General features: G+C 34.5%; 2 protein-coding genes across 4 annotated transcripts in view; one reads left to right on the top strand and one right to left on the bottom strand.

Moving 5' to 3' along the window:
* The window catches only part of LOC123527106 (DIS3-like exonuclease 2), a 51,478-nt gene extending 46,072 nt beyond the window's left edge, over window positions 1-5,406 (top strand). For all 3 annotated transcript variants that reach the window (XM_053523114.1, XM_053523112.1, XM_053523113.1), the window contains exons 29-31: window positions 512-616; window positions 1,487-1,651; window positions 3,302-5,406. In XM_053523114.1, coding sequence (XP_053379089.1) covers window positions 512-616; window positions 1,487-1,651; window positions 3,302-3,340 — 309 coding nt within the window. In that variant the 3' untranslated portion in view covers window positions 3,341-5,406. The remainder of the gene's footprint in view (window positions 1-511; window positions 617-1,486; window positions 1,652-3,301) is intronic.
* A 7,582-nt stretch (window positions 5,407-12,988) lies between these two features.
* On the bottom strand, window positions 12,989-26,225 carry LOC123527105 (protein immune deficiency-like). Its single transcript, XM_053523109.1, has 7 exons — window positions 26,207-26,225; window positions 25,308-25,422; window positions 24,463-24,586; window positions 22,908-22,981; window positions 19,023-19,206; window positions 14,603-14,674; window positions 12,989-13,516 (listed from the first exon to the last, which is right to left on the bottom strand). Coding segments are annotated over exons 1-7 (768 nt in total). The 5' UTR covers window positions 26,209-26,225; the 3' UTR covers window positions 12,989-13,319.
* Between the last annotated feature and the right edge of the window lie 80 nt (window positions 26,226-26,305).

Genomic DNA, 26,305 nt, shown 5'->3' with positions numbered 1-26,305 from the left:
GTTAAGTTTTTGTATGTAAGCTGGTATCTCAGTATCCACTAATGGGAAAGGATTGAAACTTCACACACTTGTTCACTGTCATGATATGACATGCAGTGCAAATGTTCAATAACTCTACTGTGCATTTTACAAAATTATGCCCCTTTTTCAACTTAGCGGTTTTTTGTGAAATTCCTATATGTAAGCTGGTATCTCAGTACCTACTAATGGGAATGGACTTGTCCACTGTCATGAGCTGATAAGCACTGTGCAGGTTCCATAACCCTGTTTATGCCCCTTTTTCGACTTTTGTATTCATTCAGTTGACAAGGCTGTTGAATAGTCGAGCGTTGCTGTCCTCCGACAGTTCTTGTTAATAGTCTTAGATGAAAACCTTCAATATGTAATATTATGTCTGCTCTTACTTTCTCCTCAATTTTAAAGTCTCAATCTTGATTGACCTGACTGTTTGTCAAGTTGGCAATATTGAAGGATTGTATTTCTTTGTAATTCTGCCTTTACATCCGAACAGACTGCTGGACCACTAGAAGAGAAAGCTATGGTTATGGGAGTCCTGGATAAAGCATTTGATATATTTGTGTTGAAACTTGGAGTGACAAAACGTGTATACTGTGATGTAAGTATCCACTCAATCATTTCAGTGGATTGTTCTAATGTTTCAGTGTAGGATTATTTCACAGGCATTGAGCGTCATTTTACTTCTGTTCAAACAAAAAAGAACTGGTGCATGGACTTTGGCAAAACACTGATTGTTCTAGTTTATCTGTTTAGAAGTTTTAAAAGCCAGTCCTGTTTAAATATGAAGATATTAGCAAAAATAGTAAGGTTTGAACATTTTAGCAAATAAAAAGTTCCATACAGGATAATATTCCACCTTTATACATTTTAAACACACTTTAAGGTAGTTCTGCATGTTTGATAAACCGGAAGCGATGGCGTAGCGTCATTTATCCGGAAAACGTAGAATAAAACCTGGATTCGTCGTACGGAAATAAAAATCATTTTATGAATAAATGGCAACATGTGAGTTAATGTATTACATTGGCACTGCTACTATCTTTCTAAAGTTAAAATATGATATTAAAACATCTGACACACTAAATAATTCAAAATAATGTCTTGAAATTAGCATGAAATGTGCGGTTCACTTTAATCATGGTCAAATATCTCGAAAATAAGCACACGGAACATACATTTTATTTCACCAATTCATAGGCCATATGTACATTTACAACTGTTTGCCCATAGGCTCCCCTTACGAAAAATTTCGTGAGGTCCATTTTTTTCAAATCAGCCTAGAAAAAAATCAAGCACACGACCCTATCTTTTTTATTTGCTGAATTTTCTCAGTATATTTTGAAGTTTTGAAAAATCAGAGTTTAATCAAATTCTACATTGTAGAAAATATTTCGATCCAAACGTGAGAATTACCTTAAAACAGTTTATATTCCACATTTTAAGTTCATTTAACTTTACTTAAATTTAGAAACTGCCAATAAAGGAAAAGATTTTCAAGCGTGAACGGAAGGTTCCCAGTCTGGTACTGGTGTGGAACAGTGAAGGGGATGAGCCAGAAATCAGACAAGAAATTACAATTTTCTCTTCAGTAGACTGTATATTGGAAGAAGGAGAGCAACCCTTACAATGGACTGTAAGTACCAATTATTTCCTTGTAACCCTTTGAGCTTTCTGTCCAATTCCTGAAATGTTGTGTTGTAATTATATATTTCATGCTTTTCGGAATAAAAATATGTTTAAACTAACCCTTTGAGAGATTTAGAGATGTTTGGAAGGTGTATTACAAATGATGCATTAATGTAGCAGGTGAATTTTTGATAATCTTTGAACAGTATCATGTGACATTGAATGGCTATTCACATTCAGATTTACTGCCATATGCCTCGGTTTAGGAAAATAATTATGTATGATTTTATCTAACTTGAATTTATTCAAACATTAAGGCATGTTTCAAAAGTATTTGTTGCATGCATCATACCTTAACCTTTACCCTGCTAATTTTCTAAAATGGACTGGTCCATCTATCAATTTCGGTAATACCATTTCTTATTCAAAGGGGTGTTCACTGAAAATTTACTGACTGAATAGCGAACAGTGCAGACCATGATCAGCCTGCACGGATGTGCAGGCTAATCTTGGTCTGCACTGGTCGCAAAGGCAAAACCACTTGCCATCAGCAGGCTGAAGGTCAATAGAACTGGGATAACACAAGGATTATGAACTATAATAGTGTTTTGGAATTTTCCAAATTCTTAAAATTGTTGCAAACAGAAAAAAACAAGAGCTGTCTCCATAGGATGACACATGCCCCCGATGGCACTTTGAATGAATAGTTATGGCCGATGTTAGAGTTTAGGACCTTTGACCTACGGACCTGGGTCTTGCGCGCGACACGTTGTCTTACTGTGCCACACATTCATGCGTAGTTATTTTAAAATTCATGCATGAATGACAAAGATATGGACCGGACACGCCCATCATTGCACTATCATGAAATATGACATTTAACGTCTAAGTGTGACCTTGACTTTTGAACTACGGACCTGGGTCTTGCGCGCGACACGTTGTCTTAATGTGGTACACATTCATGCCCAATAATTTTAAAATCCATGCATGAATGACAAAGATATGGACTGGACACGCCCATCAATGCACTATCATGAAATATGACCTTTAACGTCCCTTAAGTGTGACCTTGACCTTTGAGCTACAGACCTGGGTCTTGCGCGCGACACGTCGTCTTACTGTGCCACACATTTATGCGTAGTTACTTGAAAATCCGTCCATGGATGACAAAGATATGGTCTGGACACGCCCATCAATGCACTATCATGAAAAATGACCTTTAACGTCTAAGTGTGACCTTGACCTTTGAGCTAAGGACCTGGGTCTTGCGCGTGACACGTCGTCTTACTGTGGTACACATTCATGCCAAGTTATTTGAAAATCCATCCATGGATGACAAAGATATGGACCGGACACGAAAATTGCGGACAGACCGACAGACGGACAGACGGTTCAAAAACTATATGCCTCCCTTCGGGGGCATAAAAACATGATAAAACATGATGGGTAAAGAATGTCACTAACTTAATCTCGCGTAGTATTTTAGTATTCCTCAAACCCTCTGTAATTTTACCCCCAAGCCACATTTTTTTTTACTAAAAGGAGTTAGGATTTTGTGAATATTCCTGGTTGGGACAAACAGAATATCTGCGTCTAATGTTGGAAAGAGCAAAACAAACTGACTACCATTAATCATTAAACAAAATGTTTATTTCAGGCTGTGATAAAGAGACCTCAACCACTCCAGTGTACGTGAAGGAAAATTTGAGACAATTTTCTAGGTGATACTGTTTTGCAGACATTTTGGAAAGACAGCGGCTCAGAAGAGATAAGCTGTTAGACACAACCATGACCTAATATTCTTCATCTTGACCAAATAAATACTAGAACAAAACTGTTGCCAAGTGAATAAAAGCTCTATGATAATGTGGAGTATATTAAGACTATAGATAGTAGTTTTGTATGTTATTTGACAGGATCTCAACTATTATTTATTATTCTAGGCATGGTCTTAAAATCGGAGAAGAAAAAGTTAATAAGTGAAATAGCCTGTAAGACCACAAAGAGCTGATCAGTAGAAGGGGGGCTCCTGTAATTTTTGAAAGTTGAACAATTTACCGAATATATCTCTTAGGTTTTACTTTTAAAATACATTAACTTTTTACCTGATGTTAAATGTTAAAGTTCGATACTCTTGCAGTTGAACTGGATTTATACAAAAATTTAAAAGGTAAAAATGAGTGAGAATAGAAATTTGCCTTCATGGCTTAAGAATTAAACAGAATGATTTGCTTGGTATGGCCTTGTTGAAAAAAATTGCTTGTTTTTGGTCGTTACAGTCTAAAAGCAGTTTACATCCTCATTATTATAATATGACCTACACGTACAGTAAAACACAGGCAATCCATTATGGGTTGACAAACATATGAGAGACACCTGTGCTAATGTTTAAGAAAGAAGCATGTTTTAATTAATTTTAACATGAGAAAGAGGTTTCGACATTTAGCGGATTAATTTCTTGCAGGTGACTTGGTGTGTTAAACTAAAATGTGCTTATGCTAAATTTTATTGTTTTGATTCTAGTATGTCTTACATTATACAATTGTAATAGTAGATCAAATATTGTACCACTGTTTCTTGGTGACGCCGAGTTAGTTGATATGACCGTATTTTTGAAAAAAATACGATTTGTCATTAAATTTGCCTGTATTTTATACTTCATCTTCATTGTTGTTAATGAAATGCTAGCTCTTTTATAAAGTGTCGAGTCTTTCAGCTTTAATATGAGCCGCGCCATGAGAAAACCAACATAGTGGGTTTGCGACCAGCATGGATCCAGACCAGCCTGCGCATCCGCACAGTCTGGTCAGGATCCATGCTGTTCGCTTTCAAAGCCTATTACAATTAGAGAAACCGTTAGTGAACAGCATGGATCCTGACCAGACTGCGCGGATGCGCAGGCTGGTCTGGATCCATGCTGGTCACAAAGCCACTATGTTGGTTTTCTCATGGCATGGCTCATATCATTTTTCAAGTATTATTCTATTTTATGTGTGGTTGTTAATAAATACATGTCAACGAGGGCACGAGAAATTCATATGTAAATATTTGATGTGTGGTATTTATTGAGCAAAATGTTTTGAGCAGTAAATATTAAAATTTCTCTTTTTATATTGCATGATTGATGAAGTTAAGATGTTGGCTGTAAGCCTGTTGAAATGATAAAATCTGAAGACTATTTATTTTGACCAATGTGTAAAGACCACTATTGGAAAGTGGAAAAAATGATCTTTTCGAGTTCTCATAATAGATAACAATGTACTTCACTCCAACTTAATTCACTCAAACTCAAGTTCCAGCAAAAGGACAAAGTTGGACTGTATTTGTATGATAAACAGGAAGGGGAAAAGGTAGCATATATTTATAGGTTATGTAGCAGACAGTTGCCTCCATGGCTGAGTGGTTATGGTCGCTGACTGAATCACTTGCCACTCACCTATGTTGGTTCAAAATCTCACTTAAGGTGTAGAATTTTTTATGCGAGAAAGCCATCCAGCTGGCTTATGGGAGGTACGTGGTTCTACCCAGGTGCGTGACAATTAACCAAATAATGCCATGAGTGCACCTGTAGTTTTTGTTTTTATTGGATGTGAGGGGGTCTTAAATCTGGGTTTGACTGTTTAACAGAAATTAATGTCGGCTTTTGTATTTTGCTGATTTTGTGAAAGAAGGCATAATTTGGTGTAATAAATGTGTTCAGATACCTTAAAAGGTAAGGCACAATAATTTGTATTACTTTATATATTAAACAGATATTTAGAAGTTTGTAGTACATATTCTTTTGAACACTAAAGAAAACAAGAGGACCATGATGGTCCTGAATCGCTCACCTCTTCCCACATGACCCAGTTTTGAGTATGACATCGTTTTTTCTATTTTCTGACATAGTGACCTAGTTTTTGAGCTCATGTGACCCAGTTTTGAACTTGACCTAGATATCAAGATAAAAATTCTGACCAATTTTCATGAAGATCCATTGAAAAATATGGTCTCTAGAGAAGTCACAAGGTTTTTCTATTATTTGACCTATTGACCTAGTTTTCAAAGGTACATGACCCTGTTTTGAACTTTACCTAGATATCCTCAAGGTGAACATTCTCACTAATTTTCATGAACATCTCATGAAAAATATGGCCTCTAGAGAGGTCACAAGGTTTTTCTATTTTTATACCTACTGGCCTAGTTTTTGACCGCACGTGACCCAGTTTCGAAACTGATCTAGATATCATCAAGGTGAACATTAAGATCAATTTTCATGAAGATCCATTGAAAAATATGGCCTCTACAGAGGTCAAAAGATTTTTCTAATTTTAGACCTACTGACCTAGTTTTTGACCGCAGTTGACCCAGTTTCAAACTTGACCTAGATATCATCAAGATGAACATTCAGACTAACTTTCATACAGATCCCATGAAAAGTATGGCCTCTAGAGAGGTCACAAGGTTTTTTTATTATTTGACCTACTGACCTAGTTTTTTAAGGCACGTGACCCAGTTTCAAACTTGACCTAGATATCATCAAGGTGAACATTCTGACCAATTTTCATGAAGATCCATTCAAGGGTATGGCCTCTAGAGAGGTCACAAGGTTTTTCTATTTCAAGACCTACTGACCTAGTTTTTGATCGCAGTTGACCCAGTTTCAAACTTGACCTATACATCATCAAGATAAACATTCAGACCAACTTTCATACAGATCCCATGAAAAATATGGCCTCTAGAGAGGTCACAACGTTTTTCATTATTTGACCTACTGACCTACTTTTTGAAGGCACGTGACCCACTTTCGAACTTGACCTAGATATCATCAAGATGAACATTCTGACCAATTTTTATGGAGATCCATTCACAAGTATGGCCTATAGAGAGGTCACAAGGTTTTTCTATTTCTAGACCTACTGACCTAGTTTTTGACCGCACATGACCCTGTTTCGAACTTGACCTAGATATCATCAAGATGAACATTCAGACCAACTTTCATACAGATCCCATGAAAAATATGGCCTTTAGAGAGGTCACAAGGTTTTTCTATTATTTGACCTACTGACCTAGTTTTTGAAGGCACGTGACCCACTTTCGAACTTGACCTAGATATCATCAAGATGAACATTCAGACCAACTTTCATACAGATCCCATGAAAAAAATGGCTTCTAGAGAGGTCACAAGGTTTTTCTATTATTTGACCTACTGACCTAGTTTTTGATAGCATGTGACCCACTTTCGAACTTGATCTAGATACCATCAAGGTGAACATTCTGACTAATTTTCATGAAGATCTCATGAAATATATGGCCTCTAGAGAGGTCACAAGGTTTTTCTATTTTTAGACCTACTGACCTAGTTTCTGACCGCACCTGACCCAGTTTCGAACTTGACCTAGATATCATCAAGATGAACATTCAGACCAACTTTCATACAGATCCCATGAAAAATATGGCCTTTAGAGAGGTCACAAGGTTTTTCTATTATTTGACCTACTGACCTAGTTTTTGAAGGCACGTGACCCAGTTTCGAACTTGACCTAGATATCATCAAGTTGAATGTTCTGACCAATTTTCATGAAGATCTTGTGAAATATATGGCCTCTAGAGAGGTCACAAGGTTTTTCTATTTTTAGACCTACTGACCTAGTTTTTGACGGCACGTGACCCAGTTTCGAACTTGACCTAGATATCATCAAGATGAACATTCTGACCAATTTTCATGAAGATCTTTTGAAATATATGGCCTCTAAAGAGGTCACAAGGTTTTTCTATTTTTAGACCTACTGACCTAGTTTTTATCGGCACGTGACCCAGTTTCGAACTTGACCTAGATATCATCAAGTTGAACATTCTGACCAACTTTCATAAAGATCCCATGAAAAATGTGACCTCTAGAGTGGTCACAAGCAAAAGTTTACGTACTGACGCACGCACGGACGGACGGACGACGGACACCGCGCGATCACAAAAGCTCACCTTGTCACTTTGTGACAGGTGAGCTAAAAAGTATAGCAGAAGCTTGTTAAAATAGATTTAGATATGACAAAGAGGTTAGTACATGTTCTATGGAATAATTTCACTAAGGCATAGCTCCCTAATCCCCTCTTCCGAGCGAACTTTTCTGATGGCATAAAACTGACTGCCTGTTTACATTTAATTTAGTTAAACCACCTTTCTGCTATATATAGCTTTGATTCTATGATGGGGTTTTTTTTGGTCTGAATTTTTGTATATTTCTAAGGGTTTACATTGCTTAATGCATTTTTTTTTCTTAACAGGTTTCTTTGTGGGATATGTACATTAAACTGACATGGGAAAATGTATGAAAAAGCTTTTACAGTTAATTCGAGGTGTACAATCTATTGATATTATTAAAAGTATGTGAAAAAAATCAGTTTTTGATGGGGAATACCAATTGAACATATTTTGCTTTTCAGTGATTTTCTCCAAAAGTTGTAAAAATATGAAATTCATTTATTGGATTATATAATTGTTAGCTTACTAAGTTAGATCTCAGGATGGAATCACGGGCTAGCAAGTTTGTTTTTCAGGGTGACATTATGTTCAGCAGTACTTTGACAGAGGACATTTCTGATGTCATTTGTCCTCCACCTTTGAGTCATAGTCATGTAAAGAAGTTGTCATTTTTAGCTCGACTATTCAAAGAATAGGGGAGCTATCCTACTCGCCCCGGCATCGGCATTAGCGTGAGCGTCACACAAATGTTAAAGTTTGCGTACCACCCCAAATATTTTCAAAGTCCATTGAGATATTGCTTTTATATTTTGCATACTTGTTTACCATCATGACCCCATTCTGTAAACAGGAGCAGACAACTCTATCAAGCATTTTGACTGAATTATGGCCCCTTTTCGACTTAGAATATGCTTATTGTAATGTTAAAGTTTTACTCATAGCTTATATTATACTATCAAGCACTGAGAATAGTCGAGCGCACTGTCACCTGACAGCTCTTGTTGCAGGTGATAAGTCAGTACTGGTAGAGAGTCCAGGAATAAGAGGCCACCATTGCACTAAAAATACCACAATGTTGAAAAACAGAAACTCCTCAATCAAAAACAAACAGAAAGACAGGACACTTATGAACTAGTTGTAATGAATGTAGCTTATAAAAATTTGTGAAACTCCTGCATATGATTGAGATGGAAGAGCGTGGTTTGGTTGATATTTATTTTGTTAATATTAAATGATATGTATATATATATAAGTGCTACATATTTCTGAACAGTGCAATACTGGTCGTGTTGTTATTTTTATTTCCACCAAAGCTGTTGTTGAGTATAATAAGAAATTGTTGGCGAATACAGAGAGTACAGCAGATGTCGACATATTTCAATAATTTATGTTGTAGCAGTTGATAAACTCCACTGACATGTATACAACATTCCAGTTACGTAACAGCTACAATACATGAAGGGAACCTTTCCAGTTTGGTTTTCACACACATAGACAAGTTTTTCTATTTTTCCTTTTGTCAGTCTTTCAGATGTAAGCAGCTTTTAGTGTGAATGGAGTTCACATCACTGGTTTGCACACATGATTTGACTCAAATTATACAGTTTTACAGTCTGGAGTACATTTTTCTGGATCATTTCTGGCAGTATGATTGATTTAAAATAAGAATTTTTCATATGAATACTTCCACCAGTATCATTTTCTATACTGACTGTCAATAAAAAGATATCAATTTTACATGTGCTTTAGTTTTTCTCATATCCAGAGGAAAGATACCAGTCCTCTTAGGTGGACACTTCTGGTGCAGTGCAACCAGTATGTGTCACAAGGTACAAATCATGTTTTACTCCATATTTCTTTGTGAGAATCTAGAATTTATGCAGAGGTCAGGTGGTCAAAGGTCAATGCCACAATTACTTTCAGACTGAAATCGGCATCGGCAAAGGGGAGCCGTGGTTAAGGTGTCAGCCACTCAACCGGGGGGGTCATGGGTTAGAGCCCCACTGGGGTCACGACCATGACTCCTCATGTTTCAAGGAAGCGGACTCGAGAGTGGTTCAAATAAGCTTTATGCTTTCAGCACAATCGAGCTAAAACAAATTAGTATAAACTAATTGGCATCCACTTGGTAAAAATGAATGCTTTGGATTACAGTGGTAAAATGATTGCCTGTGGTCAGCAGATAACATACTGTTTTCCAGGTCAAGGTCACAACGCCTCAAAACTTGAAGAGCCATGTTGGCCATTGCAATCCCCCCAACAAAGCAAATGTTTGTTGTAAAATGGTGGCCAAGAAGTGGAAAATTGAATTATATGCATATTAGTTAGTTTGTTTTGGGTTTAACGCCGTTTTTCAACAGTATTTTAGTTATGTAACGGCGGGCAGTTAACCTAACCAGTGTTCCTGGTTTCTGTACAAGTACAAACCTTAGTATCAGTTCTCCACAAGTAACTGCCAACTTCCCCACATGAATAAGAGGTGGAATACGAATGATATCAGACACAATGTCATTAATATCAAATTGTCACGAAGAACATACGCCCCGCCAGGGGATGGAAATCAGGACTCCGAGATCCGTAGATCTGTGCTCTCCCTATTGAGCTTAGCGGGCAGGCTAAATATTAGTTAGTAATTGTAGGTTATTAGCTTTGTTTCAGGAAATATGCACGAGTTCTGCAGTGGAAATATTGTGGGACTTTAGAGCACAATATTCTTCCATTAAAGAATGAGTGCCTATTTCCCGATGCAAAGGTATCTACACGTATAAGTGTAATGTAAATATTATGAATCTATTCAATAGCCTGAATGAAATTGACAGTACTGAACTGAATAATAGAATTAATGCAACGACACACATTAAATTAAGTCACACACCTGATATGAAATTCAAGCGCCAATGTATGGAAAAGTATTGACATTTCTGGTACCATTGTAACTTCACATGGAATAGAAACGAGTATGTAATAATGGAAAAGATAGTGTTGCTAAGATTATACAGGGTGCAGTTCATTAACTTCTCTTTGCCGTGCTCATAAAGGTATCAAATCTCTTTCAAAGGTTTCCAAAGAAATTTACTAAATGGAGATAATCAAGATAATTTAAGAAATAAAGAATGCAAAGTTATGATTAGTGTAAATGCACTTCCTCTAAATGTTCTCTGTCATTATGATAAATTCTAGAAAAATTTCTTCAATAGTTTTGGAGTTGTGCTGCAGACAAAGTTTTTGTGAGTAAAATAAAGGAAGATAATTCAAAAAGTAAGCAAGTAGAGGGATGGCAGGTTCAACATAATCCCTTCATCACTTAAAGAGCTTTGATTAATAAAGGGAGATAATTAAAAATGAGCAAACTACAGTTATAGTTCTTGTTACTGCACTTCCTCTTAATGGCCTCTGTCATTGCCTGAATTTTAATAGTTTTAGAGAGTATAATGAGTAAATAAAATAAAGGGAAGTAGTTCAAAGCAAGCAAAGTTCTTGTACAGTGCACTTCATCTCAATGGCCTCTGTCATTAAATTTTAAGCCCTTCAACAATTCTGTAGTTATGCTCCAGGCAAAAGTGTAATGTGACCAAAGCTAAAAAAGGAAATAATTCAAAAAATTAACAAACATAGTTATGGTTCTTCTACAGTGCACCTACTCTCAATGGTTCCTGCATGTCATTAAATGAAGTTTCAACAATATCTTTTCAATAAGCATGTTATGCTCTGGACAAAGGTGTTCTGAGCAAATCATAGAACGGGAGATAAATAAAAACAAGAGCTGTCACTTTTAGCGAGAAATGCCCCCAAAGTGTGCCCAAGAAATCAATGCTACAGTTGTTTGCGCAATATATACCAGAATAGTTTAGGTATGAATCATCTTGACCGTGACCTTGACCTTGATCCGAGAGGCCTGGGTCATAAGCGCGACACACCTCAATATGGTTAACATTTGTGTCAAGTAATTTTAAAATCTCTTGATAAATGGCAGTTATGGACCAGACAAGAAACAGACCATGTTAACCTTTGACTTCTAAGTGTGACTTTGACCTTGGAGCTAGGGGACTGGATCTTGCACACGTCACTTCATCTCATTATAGGGAACATTTGTGCCAAGTAATTTTAAAATTTCTTCATCGATGGCAGAGTTATGGACAGGACAAGAAACAGACCCTGTTAACCTCTGACCTCTAAGTGTGACCTAGACCTTGGAGCTAGGGGTATGGATCTTGTGCATGACACATCGTCTCATTATGGTAAACATTTATGCCAAGTTATTTCAAAATCTCTTTATGGATGGCAGAGGTACAGCCCGTACAAGAATTTACAGACGCATGCACGGACGGACTGCGATTTTAATATACCCACCTTCAAGGGCATAAAAAGTGAGCAACGGAGTTATGGTTCTTATACAGAGCATTTCCTCTCAATGACCTCTGTCATTCTGTGAAGTTTTAGTAAAATCCTTTTTATAGTTGTCAAAAGTAGATTTTAGTTTAGTCATATCCTTTACCATGCCAACGAAATTAAATGATTTTACAGTAAGTGTGAAATGTGTACAATTTTGTAAACCGGTCATTGTCGGTCAAATTACATGAAATGCCACCATTCATATAGTACATCATGCATTCCATTGTACATATGGTTTGTGTATCATGCACACCACAAATTAAGGGCCATAACTCCAGTGAATATCACTGAAACATAACATTCCAACAATATACACAACTGTGGAAATCTGCCCAATAAGTTAAGTGGCCAAAAACATCATTGAATTCATAAATTTTGACGAATAAAGGGCTATAACTCTATTGAAAATCAAGGAACCAAAACTTGACAACAAAATGCACAACTACGCTTGGCAATGACCACTGCTGTGAAGTTTGGTGTAATTCTTCCAGGAGGTATCAGAGCATTTGCGCGTTCAAGGTAAAATACGACTAATCAAGGGTCATAAGTCCACTGAACCAGAACATGCTGAAAATATGCAAAATGAGGCTTGGCTCTGATAACACCTGTAAGATTTAGTAGAAATCAGCCCAATAATTAAAAGTAAGTGCAAAACATCATAAAAATTGACGAATCAAAGGCCATAACTCCACTGAAAATCACTGAACCGACAAGCACAACTAGGCTTGGCAATGTTCTCTTAAGCATTCAATAAACTTAAATAGACTGTTGGAACTATACCAAGCAGGCTGCTTCAAAAAGTTTTACTTTGCATTTTTTAGTAAACAGATAAAGGAACATTTTTCTATAGAACAACTTACGATAACAATGAATGCTATGGAAATGATAAACAAGTAGTTTATTATGTCAGTTGTTAATCAGATAAATAAATGTGGAAGCTAAACTGGCCATATATTTCAACACCACATCTGTCATTCATTTCTTGTTTTTAACTTTTTATTGAATCTCATTGGCACATTTTGCCATATTGATTACTGAAGTATCAAGGTTATAAAACTAGGAGTTTGGAAACCAGTCTCAAAATTCAGCTCTGTCATTGGTTAATTTTAACACTGAGCTCAAAACAACCAATCAGATACTTGTGTCTTGAGACTGGTCTCCAATCTGTTAAGTTACAACATCGGACACCGATGTATACCTCAATATATATTTTCTGAACTAGAAAAGAATTTCTAAAGTTTCAGTTACTGAAAAATCCTAATCATAATGATATGGTCACTTTTATGCTACAGTTCACATTTTATTCCATGTGATTACATGCATCAAGGCTGTAAATGAAAAATAGCATCTGTGTAATCAACTTTTTGTAATGTTCTAGCTAGAACACCTACAGTAGCCTTCCTTCCTTCTTTCCTAGTCCATTCTAAAACTCCCTGATATATAATCTGACGAACACCTTCAACATAATAATCCTGGTGTAACTGCTCCAGTAAACTTTCTTCTAGTCCAAGGTGACGCACTATAAAAATGAACAAAAGGTCATTGTTTAATTTAACTTTTAAGTTATTTGTTTCACACTGTAGAGACAGATCTTACATCTTCTGTTGTAGTAATAAGAGGATTTCTTAGGCAAATGTAGATATTTTAGATTTAGGTATTCTTTTCATATTGTAGCTATATAAAAAGAAACTCAAGGTATACATTTGGATGTGCAAGGAGAGTTTTACACTCTTAATCATATTTTGGTCAGAACGTGCATACAGTACTGTCAGAATGGATTGAACAAAATATGGAATAATTATTTCCTGTGTGGACAAAAAATCCTTGATGCCTGGCCATTTCAAAATTGGATTCAAGTATTTAATGGTGGGTAATTGGTTATAAATTTCTAACCAAGGAAATTGGTCCAATACTTACTAGCTGTATTATGGTTTATTTATATATATCTTGTCCATGTAAACATTCTGGGTAAACAGGTCAATTAATAAATGCTGTTATATGAGGAGATGCACAAATGACCTTACCAGGACTCAAGGCTTGGGACCAGTCTCAAAACACAAGCATTATACCAGTCTTTGTCACTGATCAGTTCCAAAACTGAGTTCAAAATCAACTATGACTGAGTTCAAAATCAATCCTGACTGAGTTCAAAATCAACTTAAATTGAGTTCAAAATCAACCATGATTGAGTTCAAATTCAACCATGACAATCGAGTTCAAAATCAACCATGATTGACTTCAAAATCAACCAAGACTGAGTTCAAAATCAACCAAGCATCTGATTGGTTGCTTCATGCACAACCCAATTTTGAAACTGACCAATGGCAAGGCCATATTCTGAGACTGGTCTCCATGTTCTGTTTATAACCTCATTGGGTCTGGCCAGGATCCATGCTGTTCACTAACAGTTTCTCCAATTCCAATAGGCTTTAAAAGCGAACAGCATGGATCCTGACCAGACTGCGCAGATGCGCAGGCTGGTCTTGATCCATGCTGGTTGCAAACCCACTATGTTGGTTTTCTCATGGCACGGCTCAAATTATGACTTTCACCTTAGTGGTATGCCATTTAAAAAGATGATTTGACACTACATTCATGTACTTACAAAATCTTCTCCAGTTCCCAACATGTTCAGAGCAGACAGTCATATCATCATGTGCTACTTCTCTCTTAGACTCTGAAAACATATTGTATACATATGGAAGACAACCATTCTGAAACTAGAGCTATCACTAAAGACAATTAATACCTCTAGGCACTGCTTTGATATAGGGAATGTAAAATGTTGTGACTCTGCATGTCACCTTGGTGATATAAACAACTGATATTATTTTTATGAAAATCTTTCAGGTGGTTTAGACAATATGGAGCAAACACACAGTTAATCTATTCATCTTTTGACCTCCAAGTGTGAACTAGATACCCCTTTGCACAAGGTACACTGTCTTGCTAAAAAATAGCAAGTGTAACTAATGTGCAAAATAACTGATAATAAGGGATTAATAATGAACAGGCAACAAAACAGTTGCAGATCAATGATCTCCCACTGGGTATGGATTATGGAAAGTTGTGAAACTGTTTACCCTACTGCTTTTACTATTAACTGCCACATTTATGTTAATTTGTATGTTTTCAGTTCTTACTGTGGATATAGTAAAAATATCATTGTAACTTTTCCCCATAAGAAACTATAGATACAGTGTGTGTAAAATTTAGTTAAAAGAAGAAAATTAAAGAAAATTTGTTTTACATGTATGATCAAAATAGCATTCACTGGTTATTAGTTTTAATATATAGTTTTAAAATTTTGCATCTGGTTGAACAGAACAGAGCATACACTTTATTTATTTCAATCTTACAATAAAATAAAGAAATATTCTGTATATAATTCATACTGTTCAAGTTATTTGAGCCACAAAGTGAAGTAATAATATATTTGTTGCACATTTGCTTTTCACCTTCCTCAGCATGTCCAAGACACAATTCAGTATTTTTTATGAAATAAAAAAATGCCTAATCATCTAAATATCAAATGTATAAATAAGTGTTATAAAAGAAATGATATTTAGCAGAACCATTTTTGATTTATTTAAACATGATAAAAAAGTTACACGCTTATGGAATAATTCGCAACAGCATAACCAGGGCTTTTTCTAGGGTTTTTTTGGGGAAACGGCGCCTGGCTAAATTGGAAATTTTCTACATGCCGAATTGTCAAAACTGGGGAAAAAGTATCAAGTAAATTGTGTTTTTCATTCAATTATATTACTTTAAAACTTTTTTTTCAAGTTTTTTGATAGGCATTCAAATGCATTACAAATTTAAAGTATCCTCTAGTAAAATTTAGAGAATTCATTTTGCTGGATTTTTTCTCAAAACTGTTGTCATGCTGGAGCTAGAATATTAGCTAACTTTTCTGCCGCTGTCCACATACGCGATTTTCATCCCCTAACAATCATTTTACTAACTGATTGAAAGCTATTCATTTGATGTAAACATTATATTAAATTGACCCCCATCTCTCTTATAGTATCTTTAAAGAAACACAAACATTCAAATACTTCACTTCCACACATTTACGTAATTAAATAGTGCAAAACATGATTAAAAATACCAGGTTTCATTACTTTCCACAAAATAACTCATATAAAGAAATAGAAGGAGTGGAAACTCCACATGTTACTCAACATGACAAAAATGAAAATGTTGCAGGCTCGGTTTAATCGAGCCCGTTCATTGATGGTAGTGGAAATGTCACATGCTACTGTCCACGCCCTCTAGGGTTTAGGGTCATTTCTATTAGGTACTAGGCCAAATTATAAAACACTTTGCACATCTTTCACATTTTAAAAGTTAATGTTTATTAATATATACGGGCTGCAAAAATATTAATCATTATTATACTTTTTCTTCATTACATATTATTCAAACTCTTTGTATTTATATAATGTAAAAAATTTTCTAACATGTCCCACAGATATACTATTTCTCCAGTATCAAAACTGCATGGCAATATGTTATATAGATATGAAATGAGATGTGTCAGCAAACTGATGTCTATAATATACTGTATGGACCATGTGATACCAATTAATGTATGACCCTTATTAATTAGATTTATCATAATCTTCTCAGTACCGTGAAATCCTGATTTAATGCTGGGAAAGAGATATTTTCAGGAACATTGTACCTTGTGCATAGGACTGTAGACCTTGGACATAGTGGCCTGGGGTTCTGCTCTCTGCATGTCATCTTGATCAGATTAACAACTGAAGTATGTTTGAAGAAAATCTTCCCAGCAGTTAAGAAGATATTTGAGTGGACACAAAGTTAAGCTATCTGACAGGAACCCAGGCAATCCTTGCGTGTATCAGTGCTATATAAACTATCAATTTATAAAGTACTTAACATTAATTTTTCACACAAATCTGTTGAGCAAAGCAAATGAAGTCATTTATATATGTCTTGTTTTAAATCTCTATCTCTGGCAACCTCTTGGTATGGTATAATGTTGAAATACTTGTACCATCTGACAACAACCATTAATAGGTCTACCAAAGTAAATACAAGAAGAACTAGGTCTTATAGAATTCAAGCAAGTTTTTTAAACAAAGAAGTTAATAAACAGTTATTTTCTTATTACAGATCCAGCAGCCATTCTTTACAGTAAAACGTGTATTCAGTACTAGTTTAAAGGCAATTATCTCAAATTCTGCATAAATCTTAGTAAGTAGGTCTGCAGTCCAGATTCTTGAACATAATTTTCACTTCATGAATGGAAGCTGTTATCAATTTAGTTATCATAGACTCGAGTAAAGAAAGCTTATATCAATTTGGTTATCACAGACTTGAGGTGTGGATGTTCTCATCAATTTGGTTATCACAGATTTGAGGTGTGGATGTGTGGATGTTCTCATCAATTTGGTTATCACAAACTTGAGGTGTGGATGTTCTCATCAATTTGGTTATCATGTACATCAGGAGTGGACGGTGTAGACAGTTTTTTCAATTTGGTTATCACAGACCTCAGGAGTGGGCTCATCAGTTTGGTTATCATATATAAATCTTGAGTGGACGGTGATATCAATTTGTTTATCATAGACTTTAGTAGTAGACATTCTTACTAATTCGGTAATGATATATATCAGGAGTGGACAATGGTATCAATTTGGTTATCATAATCTTGAGGACTGGATGTTGTTATCAATTTGGTCACCATAAACTGTTATCAACTGTGTTATCATAGACTTCAGGATTGGAAGCTGTTATCAACTGCATTATCATAGACTTCAGGATTGGAAGCTGTTATCAACTACATTATCATAGACTTCAGGATTGGAAGCTGTTATCAACTGTGTTATCATAGACTTCAGGATTGGAAGCTGTTATCAACTGTGTTATCATGGACTTCAGGATTGGAAGCTGTTATCAATCAACTGTGTTATCATAGACTTCAGGATTGGAAGCTGTTATCAACTGCGTTGTCACAGACTTCAGGATTGGAAGCTTTTATCAACTGTGTTATCATGGACTTCAGGATTGCAAGCTGTAATCAACTGTGTTATCATGGACTTCAGGATTGCAAGCTGTAATCAACTGTGTTATCATGGACTTCAGGATTGGAAGTTGTTATCAACTGTGTTATCATAGATGTCAGGATTGGAAGCTGTTGTCAACTGGGTTATCATGGACTTCAGGACTGGAAGCTGTTATCAATTGTGTTATCATGGACTTCAGGACTGGAAGCTGTTATCAACTGTGTTAACATGGACTTCAGGCCTGGAAGCTGTTATCAACTGTGTTATCATGGACTTCAGGACTGGAAGCTGTTATCAACTGTGTTATCATGGACTTCAGGACTGGAAGCTGTTATCAACTGTGTTATCATGGACTTCAGGACTGGAAGCTGTTATCAACTGTGTTATCATGGACTTCAGGACTGGAAGCTGTTATCAACTGTGTTATCATGGACTTCGCATCAACTGTGTTATCATAGACTTCAGGACTGAAAGCTGTCATCACTTGTGTTATCATAGACTTCAGGACTGGAAGCTGTCATCAACTGTGTTATCACAGACTTCAGGACTGGAAGCTGTCATCAACTGTGTTATCATAGACTTCAGGATTGAAAACTGTTATCAACTGTGTTATCATAGACTTCAGGATTGGAAGCTGTTATCAACTGTGTTATCATAGACTTCAGGATTGAAAGCTGTTATCAACTGTGTTATCATAGACATCAGGATTGGAAACTGTTATCAACTGTGTTATCATAGACTTCAGGATTGAAAGCTGTTATCAACTGTGTTATCATAGACTTCAGGATTGGAAACTGTTATCAATTAGTTTATCATATACATCAGGAGGAAAAGTTGTCATCAATCTGATTATCATAGACTTCAGAAGTGAAATGGAGTACAGCTGATATGAGGGCCATGCAGAAGTTTGATATTAGCAAAACTTTGAAGCAATGACAGTACTGGCCTAAACTGAGTGAAAATCTATCAAGGGATACATTAAATTACCTAATACAATGAAAATCCTTCTTTCAGCTTCTGTCATTTCACTGGGATCTTTCTCTTGTACTGGAACTGTTGCCTGTCTGACTAGTGCAGCACCATCATCACTATCTGAAGATGAATCCCTTTTGGATGATTTCCGGCCCTTCTTTTTGTCTTTATAGATATGCATGGTGTTATGGGAACCAACCTGCAAACAGTGGAAATTTAGGTTCATACACATTTAATCAAAGTTATCTAAATTATTTTTTTTTTATTAAATACAACACTAAAACTTCAAAATCACATCTTTCAAAGAAAAATGTTTTTAATTAGATAGCAAAAAATTATTATATATTTTGTAAGAAAGCCATGAAACTTAGTTATACTGACAGATTATAAGTTATGTAAACTGACAGATTATAAGTTATGTAAACACATAAGAATTAGTTGTTTTTACTAATTTTTTTCGATTCAAAATCAAAAAGCGTTTGTAACAGGGTACTGGAGGTAAACTGCCTTAATTATAAAGCTTTATATTTAACAGACTTCAAGTACATATTCCTCCGTGTTGTATTGGTCAACACAGCAGGAAAATGTTTATATTGTCGCGGCAACCTGGGTTCGATTCCCAACTCCAGTATGTTCTTTTTTGTCTTGATTTTTAAGACAGTTTAGAAACAAAACCTCATGCTTTAATGTTCATAGTATGACCAAACTTTGAAAGAAAGATCAATTTAAAACAAATCCATACATAATTTTCGTTTACAACCTTTATCAAAATAACAGTACAGAAGATTGTAAAATAGTTACATTTCGAATTACCACAATGTACAGTCTGAAGAGAATGAAAATCAGAAGTCTACTTTTAGTCATTCAAAATTACAGTATTATAAAAGATTGTATTTACCTAAATATTTCCAGAAGAATTTTACAAGACTGTATATTATGTTCTAGGATTTACCTTAATATTTTCAGCAGATTCTACATGTATACATGTTCTAGGATTTACCTAAACATTTTCAGCAGATTCTACATGTATATTATGTTCTAGGATTTACCTTAATATTTTCAGCAGATTCTACATGTATACATGTTCTAAAATTTACCTAAACATTTTCAGCAGATTTTACATATATACATGTTCTAGGATTTACCTGAATATTTTCAGCAGATTCTACATGTATGCATGTTCTAGGATTTACCTGAATATTTTCAGTAGATTCTACATGTATATAATTATGTTCTAGGATTTACCTGAACACTTTCAGCAGATTCTACATGTATACATGTTCTAGGATTTACTTAAATATTTTCAGCAGATTCTACATGTATATAATTATGTTCTAGGATTTACCTGAACACTTTCAGCAGATTCTACATGTATACATGATCTAGGATTTACCTAAATATTTTCAGTAGATACTACATGATGTGTATACATGTTCTAGGATTTACCTAAATATTTTCAGCAGATTCTACATGTATACATGATCTAGGATTTACCTGAATATTTTCAGTAGATTCTACATGACGTATATGTATTATACATGTTCTAGGAGTTACCTAAATATTTTCAGTAGATTCTACATGTATAGATGATCTAGGATTTACCTAAATATTTTCAGTAGATTCTACATGTATACATGTTCTAGGATTTACCTGAATATTTTCAGTAGATTCTACATGTATACATGTTCTAGGATTTACCTGAATATTTTCAGCAGATTCTACATGTATACATGTTCTAGGATTTACCTGAATATTTTCTACATGTATACATGTTCTAGGATTTACCTGAATATTTTCAGCAGATTCTACATGTATACATGTTCTAGGATTTACCTGAATATTTTCAGTAGATTCTACATGACATACGTGAATACATGTTCTAGGATTTACCTAAATATTTTCAGTAGATTCTACATGTATACATGTTCTAGGATTTACCTGAATATTTTCAGTAGATTCTACATGTATAGATGATCTAGGATTTACCTAAACATTTTCAGCAGATTCTACAAGTATACATATTAAAGGATTTACCTGAATATTTTTAGCAGATTCTACATGTATACATGTTCTAGGATTTACCTGAATATTTTCAGTAGATTGTACATGACATACGTGAATACATGTTCTAGGATTTACCTAAATATTTTCAGTAGATTCTACATGTATACATGTTCTAGGATTTACCTGAATATTTTCAGTAGATTCTACATGTAGATGATCTAGGATTTACCTAAATATTTTCAGTAGATTCTACATGATGTGTATACATGTTCTAGGATTTACCTGAATATTTTCAGCAGATTCTACATGTATACATGTTCTAGGATTTACCTGAATATTTTCAGTAGATTCTACATGTATACATGTTCTAGGAATTACCTGAATATTTTCAGTAGATTCTACATGTATAGATGGTCTAGGATTTACCTAAATATTTTCAGTAGATTCTGCATGATGTGTATACATGTTCTAGGATTTACCTAAATATCTTCAGCAGATTTTACATGTATACATGTTCTAGCATTTACCTGAATATTTTTGGTAGATTCTACATGTATACATGTTCTAGGATTTACCTGAATATTTTCAGTAGATTCTACATGTATATTATGTTCTAGGATTTACCTGAATATTTTCAGCAGATTCTACATGTATATATGATCTAGAATTTACCTGAATATTTTCAGTAGATTCTACATGATGTGTATACATGTTCTAGGATTCACCTAAATATTTTCAGTAGATTCTACATGTATATTATGTTCTAGGATTTACCTGAATATTTTCAGCAGATTCTACATGTATACATTTTCTAGGATTTACCTGAATATTTTCAGCAGATTCTACATGTATACATGTTCTAGGATTTACCTGAATATTTTCAGCAGATTCTACATGTATACATGTTTTAGGATTTACCTGAATATTTTCAGTAGATTTTACATGTATACATGTTCTAGGATTTACCTGAATATTTTCAGCAGATTCTACATGTATATTATGTTCCAGGATTTACCTGAATATTTTCAGTAGATTCTACATGTATACATGTTCTAGGATTTACCTGAATATTTTATGCAGATTCTACTTGTATACATGTTCTACGATTTACCTGAATATTTTCAGTAAATTCTACATGTATATTATGGTCTAAGATTTACCTGAATATTTTCAGCAGATTCTACATGTATACATGTTCTAGGATTTACCTGAATATTTTATGCAGATTCTACTTGTATACATGTTCTACGATTTACCTGAATATTTTCAGCAGATTCTACATGTATATTATGTTCTAGGATTTACCTGAATATTTTCAGCAGATTCTACATGTATACATGTTCTAGGATTTACCTGAATATTTTATGCAGATTCTACTTGTATACATGTTCTACGATTTACCTGAATATTTTCAGTAGATTCTACATGTATATTATGTTCTAGGATTTACCTTAATATTTTCAGCAGATTCCACATGTATACATGTTCTAGGATTTACCTGAATATTTTCAGCAGATTCTACTTGTATACATGTTCTAGGATTTACCTAAATATTTTCAGCAGATTCCACATGTATACATGTTCTAGGATTTACCTGAATATTTTCAGTAGATTCTGCATGTATATAATTATGTTCTAGGATTTACCTGAACACTTTCAGCAGATTCTACATGTATACATGTTCTAGGATTTACCTGAATATTTTCAGTAGATTCTACACAATGTGTATACATGTTCTAGGATTTACCTGAACACTTTCAGCAGATTCTACATGTATACATGTTCTAGGATTTACCTAAATATTTTCAGCAGATTCTACACAATGTGTATACATGTTCTAGGATTTACCTGAATATTTTCAGCAAATTCTACATGTATATATGTTTTAGGATTTACCTGAATATTTTCAGCAGATTCTACATGTATGTATGTTCCAGGATGTGTAACTGTGTTGTGGATAATCGTCATACCTATAATATAGATTATACATTTTCTCACCTCAGAAGAAACAGTGGTTAACTTTATTCACAAAAAGAATCATTCATCCACCTCTAGCATGGAGATGACAATTTTATACAGATTTATAAAGAAACACTCTCAGTCATTAAAACAATGAAATGAGTACATTTTCTTTGCAGTAACATGGTATTTAATATATAAAGTTTTTTTCTGTTTAAATCTTTTATTCTGTTTACATCTTGAACATACTGACATGTAAAATATGGATGTATTAAAGGCAACATACCGGTATGTAAAATATGGATGTATTAAAGGCAACATACCGGTATGTAAAATATGGATGTATTAAAGGCAACATACCGGTATGTAAAATATGGATGTATTAAAGGCAACATACAGGTAGGTAAAATATGGATGTATTAAAGGCAACATACTGGTTTGTAAAATATGGATATATTAAATGCAACATAACAGTATGTAAAATATGGATGTATTAAAGGCAACATACCAGTATTGTAAATATGGATGTATTAAAGGCAACATACCAGTATGTAAAATATGAATGTATTAAAGGCAACATAATGTTATGTAAAATATGGATGTATTATAGGCAATCACTAAATGATCAAGGGCAGTTTTTTATGTATTAATAGTTTAATATTAATCTTGTTACATGCTTTTACATTTATAAATCATGCATATCAACATTTTGGGGACACCTGTACAATATCAATAATCTTAAACAACATATGATAGCACTATTTTCTGTATTTGCTGATACTGTGATAGTCCTAATGACATGAATGTGATAGTCCTATTGGCTTGTTATGTGATAGTCCAAACAACTGGTCATGTAAAAGTGATTGGTTATTTGTTTGTCCTACTGGCATTTTTTCTGATAGTCCTTATGTCCGGTTATGTGATATTCCTAATGGCTGGTAATGTAATAGTCCTACTGGTTTCTTATGTGATAGTCCTAATGTTTAGTTACCGTGGTTACGTGATAGTCCTAATGTCTGGTTATGTGGTACTCCATATGGCTGGTATCATGACAGTCCTATTGCCTGGTTATGTGATAGCCCTAATGATTGGTAATGTAATAGTCCTACTGGTTTCTTACGTGATAGTCCTAATGTCTGGTTATGTAATAGTCCTAATGGCTGGTTACCGGTAAGTAATAGTCCTGATGGCTGGTTAAGTGTTTGACCTATTTGCTAGGACATTAAGTCAGGACATCAGGCATGTGACCTTGACCTGGTAGGCTAAAAAGACAACTCTTATAGCCCATCAAATATACTTTTAAATGAAGTATAAATATGTTGTGTTCAAATAATTCATGCTGACCAAGGATGTTCTGTTTGGCTTTATTAAAATAAAATTGCTCCTGTAATATATTTGACTTTGCAACTAGCTGAATATTCTTGTACATCTATTGCCTGTAGACACTATAACAATACTACTTTTAAGCAAACTATTTCTAAAATTTATTAACCTGTTTTGCCTTCATCTGTGCTATCACCGGCCACATTGATGTTACGTCTAGTACTTGAACCTTCCTTGTGAGCTTGCCTAGCTTCCTTTTCCGCAATTTTTGCTTGTTTCATGGCTTTCTCCATCTACAGTATTTAAATGTTAATTTTACAGTGCAATTTTTCTTTTCATTTGAAATTGATCACATTTGCCTTGTTGTTTTTTTTTTTGAAGATCATTAAAATCAGGACAATAAAATAAATTGAGGACACTGGTCAGTTGCATAAATTTTGGACATGACGGTTCAGCATGGAATGGATTTCTTTGAACTCTTTGGACTCTCTGGCATGTAAGTCATTTTTAACAACTTGTGCATATTTCTTATTATTATATAATTATTATAACTTGAACCTTGTATCATAAAATCGTGAGAACTATTCCTTTTTAACTCAAATGTTCTACCTTAGTTCAAGCAATTTGATTGGTTTAATTGAAATCTTCCCACATTATCGAACTAACTATCTGACAACTGCGAACAACTGTTAAACTTCAACAAACTAAAGATTAATCCTGAACTTAAAATTAATATCTCAGACTGTCAACACAAAATAATATTATTTGTTTATAATACTGACTTGATTTTATTGCATAAGGCCAAATTGCTATTTCATTTCTTCTCTGTTGTGCTCTAGCAGATTAAAACATTACCCAAAATGTACTCATTTTTAAATTAATGGTCTACATCTCTGGTGAATCATTTGTTAATACTGAAGGGCTGCAACTTAAAAATCCAATGACAACTTTGATCTGGCCTAAGTTATAAATAATAAAGATAATCAATATTATATCAAATACATTTACATGTACCTGTTTCATAGCCTTAGCCACTTCTCTCTCAACATAATCATCATCATAATCATTTCTGCGAGATTTTGACTTCTTTTTCGATTTTCGTTTTTCACCCTCTTCACTCATGATTGTCCTAGAATATGAAATAAAACATTACTGCATCAATTATCATTATATGGAGTTATCCGGACTATTCTACGTTAAAGACGTGCTGATGAGTCAGGAATAACTGGGCCATGATATGGTCATCAATGAAATTTTACATTGCTGATGAATTTTAAAATCATAAAAATACTCCCAAAATAAGCTAAATCTAGTAAAACCGCCAATGTTAACTTAGATTAACTTTTAGCCTGCTGGTGGCAAGTGATTCTGCCTTAAAATGCCAGAGACCAAGGCAGACCAAGATCAGTCTGCACCTGCAGGCGTCTGATCTTGGTCTGTGCTGGTTGCTATTCAGTCAGCAATTTTTCAGTGGGCACACCCTTGAATAACAAATGGTTCTATCCAGATTGAATGATGGACAAGACCATTTTAGAAATTTAGCAAGCTAAACCACTAAAGGTTAAAGTACTCCAAATAGACAGTATTAATGACTGTATCCTGTACTGTGACTTAGTCCTACGAATAAGACCTCAGTGCCATAACATATTTTTACATTTTGACATCTTTTGGTTACAATGCCCATTGAAAATAAAATACCAAAATAATGAATATTGAAGGTAAAATGAGCATGTACATGTCTAATATTTTGGACTACTGTACACTGTGTTAAAGTTTTCTGGAATATTGATGTTTTTACTTTAGGCAAGTTTTAAAACAGTGTGTAGCTTCGGAATTAATAATCTATTTTTAATCTACATTGGTTGCGCAATCGAGACAGGCTAAGGGAGGTAATAATAATTTTATAAACTTACATCTCTACGTAATTACTATCTATCTATCTATCTGCCGTTGACGTCAAACCCCTTGCGGGAACATAGACGTTACATACATTGGTCAATATTAATCTTTGA

This window comes from Mercenaria mercenaria, chromosome 14 (genome assembly GCF_021730395.1).
Source record: "Mercenaria mercenaria strain notata chromosome 14, MADL_Memer_1, whole genome shotgun sequence".
NCBI lineage: Eukaryota > Metazoa > Mollusca > Bivalvia > Venerida > Veneridae > Mercenaria > Mercenaria mercenaria.
Note: the sequence above shows the minus strand (reverse complement) of the source record. Positions and strands in the feature narration are given on the sequence as shown.